The 12,499-nt window shown below is 38.8% G+C and overlaps 1 protein-coding gene across 1 annotated transcript in view; it reads right to left on the reverse strand.

Moving 5' to 3' along the window:
* Positions 1–12,499, reverse strand: part of Unc80 (unc-80 homolog, NALCN channel complex subunit) — a 180,390-nt gene that overhangs the window by 120,000 nt on the left and 47,891 nt on the right. Inside the window, 7 exon segments of the mRNA XM_059278011.1 lie at positions 167–263; positions 1,337–1,443; positions 2,624–2,838; positions 6,716–6,814; positions 7,855–8,021; positions 10,037–10,185; positions 12,297–12,444. Coding sequence (XP_059133994.1) covers positions 167–263; positions 1,337–1,443; positions 2,624–2,838; positions 6,716–6,814; positions 7,855–8,021; positions 10,037–10,185; positions 12,297–12,444 — 982 coding nt within the window.

A 12,499-nucleotide genomic window follows, 5' to 3' on the forward strand; every position in this document is an offset into this window, starting at 1 on the left:
GCAGTGAAAGACACATTTAAAGAACAAAGGAAAAGACAATACAAATAGAAAATGACCTTTTTTTTTTTAAAGAGACAGTTTAAAAAAAGGAGAAGAAACAGAGCAGTTAATTTAAATAATTAAAAGAAGGAAAGCTGAATGGCATCCTTAGGCTATCGACATTTACCAAGACGCTTGAAGAAATTCTCCTCCTCTTCTCGGCCATTCTCCATCCCACTCCCTGGCCCACCTTCAGAGAGCTTGACAGCACTAGTGAACTTGACCTGGGGAGAAAAGGAAAGCCATCAGACATTCAGCAGCCAATCACTGGGTTATATTAGCCTTTGGTTTGAAGAGTAAATTGTTTAGGATGTGAAAACGATTCTGTTCTCTGGCTTACACATCTAGTAAGTGATGTCATGTAATATGCACCCATGTTCCAAAAAAGATGTTCACTAAAACTGCAGGTGCAAGGAATACAAGGTAAGAGATCAGAAGGTGAATATGAAAATAATTTACTAAACAACTCAGTCATGTGTAGTGTTAATTTGGATGAAGTCCAAACTGAATGCCTTATTCATCCTTCATGAACTCAACCACAGTTGAAAATCAGATCAAAGAGAAAATTGACTAGAGTGACTTAAATTTATAAATCAATTTATAACCTAATATGCTCCCCTACTCTCCTTCCCTTCCTCATTCTTTCTTTTTCTCCTTTTCCCTCTTTCTTCACTCTCCTAGAACTGAATGCAGGAACTGACACATGCTAGGCAAGTGCTCTATCACTGGGCCACATCCCTAGCCTTCTTGTTGACTTGTTATCTCAAGTTAGAAACTCACTAAATTGCCCAGGCTAGTCAGTCTAGTCTTGAAGTCATTCTTTAGCCCTGGCTGGGCTTGAACTTAAGACTCTGACACTAAGCTCTTCAAGGCACCACCAGATTTGGCTCTATTCTCTTTTAAAGCATTAATATGTCTTCATGATTTTGACTTTAGGTCAACTCAATAAGACTTAAGTAACTTAGCATAGAAAGGAAGTTAGAGGTAGGTAGACTCCAATAATTGTCTGATATTTTTGCAAAAAAAAGCACATAAGAATTCTGACTATATTTCTGTAATTTCTGTCACACTGCTATATCCTTCATATATAGTATTGCTATTTACTGCATCTTTCCTTATGTTTTTTCTTATGATGATTTACTATGTAAATATTTTAGTTTCTATTGCTTGTCTAATTTCTGAACTTGTTCAACTCCAAAGTTTCTGTAACTCTTTCTATGCATTTACCATTCTTCAGCCCCCAATAGTTTTTAATCAGTGATCTCGATGTTCACTTCATGAGTAATATCCTGTTTACCTTGGAGCTTTGCCTGATGAAAGACAGGCGATCCACAGAGCTAATGTCCAGGAGGTCCTCTACACCATCTGCCAGGCCAGAGAGGGAGGACCGCTTCAGCCAGTTTCCTAGTTAATGATATTTTGAAAAATTAAGCCATTATAGCAGTTGCTTTCAAATGGATTAAATAGAAATGCCAGCATGTACTGAACTAGCATGAAAGTCACATGCTCTATTATAAATAGAAGCAAAAACAAGTCGTTTTTAGTATACATGTTTTGAATCAAAATGTTCAGTGTTGAACTATAAAACTACATGAGCACATAAGTGCAGGACAAACAGACCTGGTCCCCTTCACTGCAGGAAACGACAATATAAAAAGGACAAGAGGCCATGTCTTATTTTCTGCATACTCAGGGCCCACCAGGGTGGGTGAGAATCACAGTAAGGTTTCCATAAATGTCCCTTCCACAAAACTGATAATCAAGAACCTATGCTAGACAAGTTCTCCAGATCTCTTGAAAACCTATACATTTCACCACGTAAACAGTTCTCAAATCTGTCTATTTCTCTGTTTCTGCTTAATATACAATCTAAAAGTTCATTTGTTTATGCCTGGGCCACTAGGGGACTTTCAGTCAGATTCTCTTATTGATAAATATTCCCTCTAGAGCAAATGTCTTTTATAAGATTCATTCGCTTGCATTATTGTGTTCCCCCTAACACTGTGGTGCCATGGTACCATGGAGGGCTATGGTGAAGAGCCACCCTGATTGCCTGCGATCTGGCTTGTTCTTCTGCTACAGTGAGCCAGCCATTTTCCCACTTAACTGGTTCCTTCCAGTTCCTCCCAGCCTAGGATCTTTGCACATTACCCTTGGGTTCCTCTCATTCTTTCTTCTGTGTATTTGGCAGATTTTAATGTCTGTCCTCCTCACTCCTTTGTAGAGATCAGGCTTTGTTGTCTGTGTTCATAGCACTATGTGTTTTTCCTTCACAAAATTCATAGTTTGCAACTGTACTTAATTGTGTGATGAACTGTGGTAAGTGGCTCCTGCTCAAATTCAGCAAAGCCAAGAGCTATGTATTTCCCACACAGCAGAGGCATGTAGTAGGCATTTGGGAAATATCTGCATTTAACACAAGCATAAATGAATGAATGGAAGGATGTCAGCCTAAGGCTCACAGCTTGAAAGCGTTTCTTCTCAGCACCCCCTACCCTCCACCCCGCCTGCCATGCTCTGTCTCAATTACTCATTGATTTGATGACATGATAATAAGAGAATCTATAAATAAATACAGACATACTTTTACCTATGGGGAGTTTCAACTTCTTTCGCAAGGAGATTCTGCGGGATCGTGAGCGGGCACGCCGGTCTGAGGTGTTCCCTGAGTGAGCTGTGGTACATTCTGAAGTGTCTTGCTCGGACTGGCTGCTGGTGTCACTTGCTGCACTTTGGGATTTGAACATCTTCCGCCAGAAGTCTTTCCGTCCCAGATTGCCCCCTTGCATTTGTTCATCGCTACAGAGAAGTAGAGTACAGGGTTAAAGAACATCTAGCAGCTTGGTGCCCCCTCTACCCTCAGCTATGGGTTTAGGCAAATGGTTCAGAATGTTCTTTGATGGGCTGGGTATGAGAAGATTGGGAGTCAGAGTGGTCCTCAGGAGACCAAGGTTGACTCTGAGCTCTTCCTGGAAACAGTGCTGTCTCAGCAACCAAGTGGAGGTGGTCATTTTTTTTCAACTTTAATAAAAGACTAAATACTATTGCAGATGTTCACCTACAGTATGAGTCATAATAGCAGAAGCATTTAAAATGCCAGTAAATATTTAACTTTTTAAAAAACATCCTCGCCTGGCGGTGGTGGCGCACACCTTTAGTCCCAGCACTCGGGAGGCAGAGGCAGGCGGATCTCTGTGAGTTCGAGGCCAGCCTGGTTTCCAAAGCGAGTTCCAGGAAAGGCACAAAGCTACACAGAGAAATCCTGTCTCGAAAAAACAAAACAAAACAAAACAAAACAACAACAACAACAAAGCATCTTGGCTCTTGTGCAATGTCCCACCCCTCACTGCAACACAGTATCGTACTTGACACTCAAACTCTCAATTTGATGAAATCTGAAATTTCATCATCGTGCTCAGGGAACATATCATTCTACAGCTAATTAAGTTGAAGAAAGTTGTCAAGTTTCAAAGTGACAATAGAGGTCCAACCCAAAAGAATAAGTCAGAAGTCCTGAAAGAAGGTTTTCAACTAGGAAAAGTGACTGATATTACGCAGATCTTTATCTTGTAATAATAATAATAATAATAATAATAATAATAATAATAATAATAAGCTAAATTCCCATTTTTTCATCCACTAACTTAGCAGAGATTAAGGTAGTTAGAAGGAAAAAGCAATGTCCCACCATACTGCCACTGGAGAGAGAAAATATCTTGGTATTTTGGGAACATTAATGTTCTATGCAACAAGATATGTTTTTGAAAGTCAATATCACACCCCTAGACTGAGAAATTCAATTTCTAAGAAGTAATATCAAGGAAAAGATAGGACTGTACACTAAGACATGAAAAGGCAGGAGTGCCAGTGTTGAACAATGGATGTAATCTCAATGTCTTAGGTCTAGGAAGACAGCTGAATATATCGTGGGACTTTCATATGGTGATAGATTCTTGACTTTTTGTTTCATTGGCTACAAATGCCATTAGCCAATTCCCAGTGCACATTGTAAAGACACAACTCTCCCATGACAGCCTTACAGACAGAATTCCTTCCTGGTATAAGTCATGTTTTAAGATGAATATGACAGGCCAGTACTATTAGGGGCAAAATTCAAAGGCTTTACATTATCTTGGCTCCAGTATTCTCAAAATAAAAAAAAATGATTTAGTTGAAAAAAAATCATATTTTAGAAGAAGGTTGACTTAGGCACTATTTATGACACATTGTAAAGTTAAAAGCAATGATCAAATGAGTAAAATAGGATAAAATAATGTTAATAACCTTTAGAAGTCACACATGTGATCATATGTCTGGTTGTGACTTTGCATGTGCATGCTCCAAAGTGTTCTCAGCATAAAACGCAAAAGGTTTACAGAGGTATCTTTAGCAGTGGTATTTTGATTTTTTAACTTCCCTTGTACAGTTTTCTGTGTTTTCCATATTTTCCATCTTGAACAGCATGCATTACCGTTGTAGTTTGGAAAGAAATGATGCTTAAAAATGTTCTAGTGGTGTTATGACACTTATTTATGGGTTTTTATGTAACTTTTATTTACAAGTTTTAGGATAGAGTCCTGAATTGATCCAAAAATGGACAATATTTCATAATACAATCATCTTCAGGAGACAGATCAAAATTCAGATTTTATCTCTCAAATGTCATCAAAGGACTAAGTTATTTTAAGTTCTTCTTCTAACCTATGGCATTATATTTATGAAGAGGTATATATTTAAACTAGATTTCTAGAATTGACTAGTCTGTTACTTAGAGGGCAATACAGTGTGCCAAGCTCTTCTTGCCTTCTTGGAAGGAGAGGCACAATGGTGAGAGCCTGTAAGTGCACAGATGAAGAGAATCTCCAATATTCAGGGAAGCTATCATTTATTACTTCCCTGAGAAACTGCTACATCAGCAGCAAGGAGCATCAGAAAAACAATCACATTAAAACATCATTAGAATGACCAACTCAGTGTGCTGAGTATTTAGGAAGAATAAGAAGCAGCAGGGTAAACAGGGAGGGAGAGAAAGAGGGTAGAGGAGGAGCCAGGACTATCAGAGGGACTTCTCACCTTTCTCTGGGCTAAACTAAGGATGTTTAGTATGATCACCTCCTGGGCCCATTTAAGTGATAGAAAAGTTCCATATTTGATGATACACGACACTATTCCAAGCAGAAATATTAATGGCAAGGCATATTAAAACAGACATACGCCAAATGCAGAGGAATTTGGTGTGTCTACAGAACACTGAACAAAGAGAATATTTGGAGTTCTAAAAAAACCCAAACATGTGTTAGCACAGCCAATTTTATTTTTAAAATCCAAATGATCTTTTAGAAATTTTCATTTATTAGATCACTTTAATAGTTGCCAATATCAATTGGGGAAAATATCGTGTCTCCTCTATTGCTTTTTAATGAGTCCTTTGGCCACTTGAACATGGAACTTATTTTACCAATTCTTTATGCCCCATTTGGAGCTAAATTTGGACCCTTGCTGTGTCTTTGAGGATATCCTTAAAGGAAAACCTAAGCTTTAATTTTGAGGAAGGAATTAAATGAAAATGAAACAAAATGAGAGCTTAATGATAGCCTGATAGTTCCATCTTCTAATCATTGTACACCATTCATACATTGAATGCACACCATTCATTTATTCTTGAAACATATGTATTAATTTTCTACAATGAGCAAAGGTCCATCTTGGTTCTAGGGCTTTAGCAATAAATCCATGTGGTTACTAGGCCCATTTACTTGACTAACTGCTAAAAGGCACAATCTCTACAATTCTGAAGCCCACAAGAACTGTGTGGGCATTCGTGGTTTTGAAGATTTCATTTGCATAGTCCTAATTTTGATGTGGACTTCACAGCTAACTAGTTGAGAAGGAAGGATACTCTAATACCTAGAATATTCTGCAAAATTGCTAGAACAATAATTAATATTGAGTAAGGGCTTTGGGAAGCAAAATTGTACACTTACAATAACATCTATTTGAAATGTACATTACTCTACTTGTGTGTAAATAATTCCCCAAAGAAAAATGAATAGCATGAGCCTTACATGGGCCTAGGCTGTGTATTTAATATCTATAGTAACCCTCACACCTTCTGCAGGCACTAATGTGAGATGCTTTTGATTTTTGTCAGTATGAAAACCAGAGATAAACTGATGTTAAAATACTGGAATGGATCTAAGATCACAGTGCTGTGGAGTAGAGTCTACATTTCAAGTAAAATTCACCACTTTTGAAATATACCCTTTCTTTTTTTTCAAGAAAAAAAATTTATTGAGTATATTGAGGAGTAATTCATCCATTTTAAAACTGTGACTTTTTAAATAAGAAAGTATATGATGCCTCAAATGCACACTACGTTTCATGTTTATTTGTTGCATAGCGAAATGCAGAAGTACAAGAGAGACAAGATGGAAAATACAATTAGAGATCCATTCTATAGGCATAAAGGTTGTTATTTGGCCTCACCTGGAATGATTGGTGGCATTGGGAATATAATTGGAAGGGCAGAGGGCAATGTTTCAAGGAAATGAAAGCAAACTAATAAAAACAAAATATAGAAACAAACAAAAACCCCAAAGCAGTTTAGAAAACAAACTTTGTTTCAATGTGAAGTGCCCAGTTCTCTGCACTGGAGACAAAATTCTATTCTACTTACTGTTCTGGCGTCTGTGAGGGGCGACCAGACATGAAGCTTCGACATTCCTCAGGTGCAGAGGATACCTGGCCTTTATCTGCGATGCTTCCTGCCTCCGACCTACACAAAGGGCACAATCCACCAATCACAATGGAGTAGGTCATCACTGTTTAATCTTCCACATGCTCCACAAAGCAAACCATTTGTTATTGACAACATATCTGGTTGTTAAAATTTCTCACCATGAGTCTGTTTTGTATGGAATTTATAGTTTGCTACTAGACTCATGACCTTATTTCTCAACAGTATTTCACTACAGCAAGCAGAGGCATTAGATGCAAGCAAGATTTTTAACTTAAGGGATTTTCATTTTTGCAAGGGCTGTCTAATATACAGTAGGCATGAGATAAATTCGCCATTACTGGAAGGATAAACAACATAGTATTGCGTAGCAGTTTTTCCTTGGAGTGTTGGGAATTGAATCCAGGACACTGTACAAGCTAAGTAAGTACTTTACTAATGAGCTATGTCTCAGCTCAGCAATTTATCTTTTTACTACATCTAGAACACCATTTACTGAACAAAAGAACATGGTGTCAGTAATTGTGCTTTCTTTTCTTGGTTAAAATATAAATGATATAAAAAAGGACTAAAAGAAAGATAATGTTTAACCATGTAATCAAGAATTATAGAGTGAAATTGGAGTATATGAGCTCATTCCATCTAATAAATAAATAGTAGATGTTTATTTAGATCATGGCTCTGGAGGCCTGGGAACCCAAAGGCAGGTGATGATGGCTTCTCACTGTGTTGCTATTACAAAGAATGGTACAGGGCATCACAGGGCAAAATAGTTACCTGTCCATAGCATACTCAATCTTATGACAAAGCCACTTCCATGATAATCTATGAAAACACTAATCCATCTATGTGGTCAATCTTTGTAACCCAATTATCCCAAAGTGTTTGCCTTTAAAAATCATTTATTTTAATACTTCAGTTGGACTATGTCAATGATACCAGTTGTACAAGATACTTTTACCATCCCTGCCCCGACTTTGTACCATATCAGGAAACACATGGACTAGACATGATGATAAAGGGTAACGTTCTTCTGACAGTTAGCGAACACTAATATTCAGAGAGCTCAAGCTTCCAACCTTTTACCACCTGCAGGCTTAGACTCCTGTCCAGTCTCCTCCACCTTTTTCCCTGGGGCTAACTTTTCAGCGCTGTCAAGCAGGGCGCTAAGGGCCACTCTTCTGAAGACATTCCCATGAGCCTCTTTGATAAACTGGACCAGCTGGCGGATGTCACAGTACAGTCCCTGTTTGAAGGCAAGAAGAAGGTTTGGGAGTAATAAAGATAACCAGAAAGTTGGTCTGGTTAGATGTCCTCGGGAGAGGAGTCAATTGCTTGGGCTTTGATGAGCAGTGATGTCATGAAAGGATGACAAAATTCTGCTGTAGTAAATGGATGTTTGTTTCCCCGTTGCTCCCACAGGAGAATGCTACCCTTCCTATTCAGTACAGGAGAGAATGGCTGGCACAGCTTCAGATTCATAGAGTCACCTATACCACTTGGAAGACATCAGTCTACACTCTTAAACACTGGATTCCCATTTTTTTCTCTTAATTGTGAGCTCTGAAGAGAACTTTATTTGGCCTGAAGAAAAAAAAAATGGTAGCCAGAATTTTATTTAGAATGGAAACCTCAGCCCCTAATCAGCTTCTCCAAATGGTCTGGATGATTATGGTAAAGTGTTAAGTAATTCATTTAGATACTTCTAATGAAGGCTGATTATTCATAGGATGATGAACTTTCCTAGACATACTTAGTAAATGATATGTATGCTGTAGTCGTATTGTGTGTGAACATGACCATGAAACTGAGACTGTGCAGAGGGGGCTTTAAGGCCAGTGCACTGGTGGGTCGACATTTAAAAAATGTCTGTATACTTATTTTTCCTTGAGATACTAAGTTTTCTTCTCAGCACCTGCATCTCTGCCTCCCTTGTTTAAAGCAGTAGTTACCATATTCTTCGTCTTCGTGGTAAAACAGAATTTAGAAACCTAAAAAGTTACCTTGATATCTTTGTTTTATAAAACCCTAATACTATGGGACAATTATGCCCATGATCTTCAGGAAGGCAAAGGAAGGGCCCTTGAGGACAACAGAAACAGTGTCCATTGTGGTCTATGGGGAGCAGGGCTCTGAGGCCTTCACTCTGCTAAGAGCAAAGATTCTATTTTCACCATGGTATGCACAGGCCTACACATCAGCAGAGAGCACTATGGGAAATAACTGTTACCTATGAATGGCTAGGGTCTCTGGAGGCTCACTCTGGACACTGACTGAGACTTTGCAGAGTGGGAAACCTACGAATGACTCGAATTTGACTTCTAGTTATTCTGACGGGATAGCAGATCAAAGGTAAGTCTACGGATAATTAAAGAATCTAATATTTCTTCTATGTATGAAGTTGCACAATAAAATTTGTAAGAACTCACATGCACTATCATCAGCTCTAAAAATCACGTCTGCCAGGACCAAAAAGACTGTATGAATGGTGTCTGTGTTACACTCAAGGTCCAAGAACATTGCTGGATTACTATTGACCATCAGCAAATGTAAATTCCATTTGGTTTATGAAAATTATTTTTATCTGAAATGAACTTTGCATTTTAGAATACTATAAAATAATGTCTTCCATTTAGTAAAATAGTAGATAGGTCCATATGTGTAAATGGGCTCACTTCTATATAGAAATCATAATATCTAACAGATGTAGGAGGAATGCTCATTCACCTATCTGTGCACTGAGTATCTCAAGACATCTTGTTCTTCTTGGAAGGACTTGGACGTTTCATAATAGTTTTTCTTCCCACACTACTTACAACTTCATTTGATTAATTACGGCATGCTTTTATGAAGGGCAGATAGAGATTATAATGTTCAATTAAAAGAAAGTAAAACAAATTTCAATAGCATATTTTCATGAATTCTTAAAAGTAAACACAGTTTCAAATAATTCTCGGAGTAACATTCTTTCATATTTCATGAACCTCTAACATATTTTTATCACCTTCTTTCTGAAAGGCTAAAAGTACCTGTAATCTTTTTACCACTCTCTACACAAGCCTGTGGGGTGGAGGAGGAAGATAAGTCAATTTGTAGGTAGGACAGAGTGGTTAGGACTCCACGGTGGGTTAGGGGTGACAATGGAAAAATGGATACTGTAACTTTAAGACTTCAGCTTTCCTTCCTCCAGGTTACAGTATGAGAGCTTTTCTCAGAACTGAGTCTGAGACCTGCTGTTAGGAAGTGGGGAATGCTTCTCACCAAATTCTCAGGGCTGTGTAGCTCATGTGTGGTTGAGGCACAGCGTGTAATGAGGGACTTGAACATGGCACCAACGATAATGCCCTCCACATTTTGGGCTGTGGATTTGTTGTCGACGGTGGTGAAATTATTTCCAAATCCAGCTTTGTCTGGAATGCAAAGACATACATTAAAGGCAATAAGCTACACGGCTGAAGGATGTAAGGAAGTGTTTGGCAGCTAGGACACTGGGAAGGTCTTCATGAAAGTACAGACACTGGTGATTAAAGACACACCCAGGGTAATGATCCCTGTGAATATTAGAAAAACAGTCAGTCTACTTCACAGTCTGCTCTGACATGGCCCGTGCAGAGGAGCATTTGGGTTGGTTAATCTTAGAAAGGAAAAGGGTTCTACTGAAAGAGAGAGAAGGAGGGAGAGAGAGAGAGAGAGAGAGAGAGAGAGAGAGAGAGAGAGAGAGAGAGAGAGAGAGAGAAGGGAGGGAGTGAGGAAGGGAGGGTGGGAAGGAGGGAAGGAGGAAAGAAAGAAAAGAAGGAAGGAATGAAGGAAAGAAGAAGGAAGGAAGGAAGGAAGGAAGGAAGGAAGGAAGGAAGATCAACTTACTGGTTTCTCTATAGAGAAAATATAATGTGGCTCAACTTTCTTTGGTGAGAAACTCTGGCTTTTTAGGGGAAACTATCCAGTATGTCAGAAGGGGCATGAGATTGGTCAACATGAGCTATGCAGCAAAGGGGAAGTGGTGGAGTCCTTGCAGATCTGCTGCAGGTCTGGAGGAAACTGAGTCCTGCTAACATGTGTTCCCAGAAGCTCTGGGCACATGTGCAGAGGAAATACTTCTATTCTCCTTCAGAGCAACAGCCTTAACACAGAGCATGGTAAACGCTGGAGACCAAAAGGCTGTGAACCTCCACGGTATTTTATAGCTTTTTTTTTTTTTTTAACATATCCGAAGATCTTCAGAAGACACATTCGTATTCTGTGGCTCTGCGAAAGGAATCCTTATGACCTGTGAGCCAACTGTGGATTGTGGGACGAACATATACAGCTCCTAGATTGATGGATAAGGAGCTGTGTTGTTGGTCTGATTCACTGTGACTCACTTTCTATCTCATGAATCCTTGACGAAATAGCATGCTTGATTATCAGCCTTTGACTGTCTGTACCAATTAATACGGATTTATTTCCAGGTTTACAATACTGAAAATAATACTGAAGTCTGTGCTCTGAGTTCTTACTTCAAATTAGAAATGAGAGACAGAGAGAGACAGAGACAGAAAGAGACAGAGAGAGACAGGGACTGAGAGACACAGAGATAGTTAAGTTTATTATCTGGATTTTCTTTCAAAGATCTTGACTACAATCCTCACTCCATTGTTTTCAAATTTATAAAATGGTTAGTTTAAACTAGATCTAAGAGGGTAGGTTATTCCAGGGGATCTGCAAGGAAGCAATATTTTCTCTTAGTGTGATAACTGGATAATAAAGAATAGGAGATAACCTGGAAAAAACTGCTTCTAAACACACGAATGATTTTACCATAAAGTAGTCACCTCCGTTCATGTATCATATGAGCAATGAATCTATGCCAAAAATTAATTTATTTCAAAGCTCTACTCAAATTATGCATCTGACTCAACCCAGGTTCCAGTTTCTTAATGCGTCTACATTGAGAAGGTCCCCAAAGAATTCATTTTGTTCAAATGTGACTGGTACCTTCTAGTTTCACCCCGCAGCGTAGGCCTCCATACTTCTTTTAAAGCCACTGAACTATAGGTAGGCTGTTGGTCTGTATATTTGCCTAATTTAAATGAACTAAGTCTATACGTACATGTGCCAATTATATCACTACACAATGTTTATGCTAATTGCATTTTCTCTTTTAGTTTATTATGTAAAAAATACCAAACACTACAAGTGGCATTTCATACTTGTTGAACTAGTAAATATATTTCCTTATCTTTTGATTTTGGTCTCCCTTGTCATACACAGGTCAGATGAGAGACAGAACTACCAAATTCCTATTCAGTGAGGTAAATTACCTTGTGAGGACACCACGTGTCAAAAGATAATTTGGAGGCAGCTCTTGTTCTTTATTACACACAGTCCCACACACATACATGATCACATGTGTGCGGGCATGCATCAGTACTTTTCCTCTCTGAGTTCTAGTCCCAGACATTGGGTGTGTCAGGGAAAGACTACCTGCTTCACCTCACAGTGGCCTCCATACTTCTTCGAACTCGGAGGTGGCTTTACTTACTGTCCGTGACTGGCTCCATACAAAATCCTAGCAAGGCATGCAAGAAGTCCACTACATTATTGAGAGAGTCCTTGTTCACATAGTCCCTCATGGTTTGTCGGAACTGCATCTTATCTAGCTTGTATAGCTTAGTGAGGCAGTTCTGGGCCTGCAACAAAGGAAGAAGGGCGAAAAAGTCACAAGTACCAGCTTAAGCGCCAGAC

Source organism: Peromyscus eremicus, chromosome 13, assembly GCF_949786415.1.
Source record: "Peromyscus eremicus chromosome 13, PerEre_H2_v1, whole genome shotgun sequence".
In the NCBI taxonomy this organism is placed as follows: Eukaryota; Metazoa; Chordata; class Mammalia; order Rodentia; family Cricetidae; genus Peromyscus; species Peromyscus eremicus.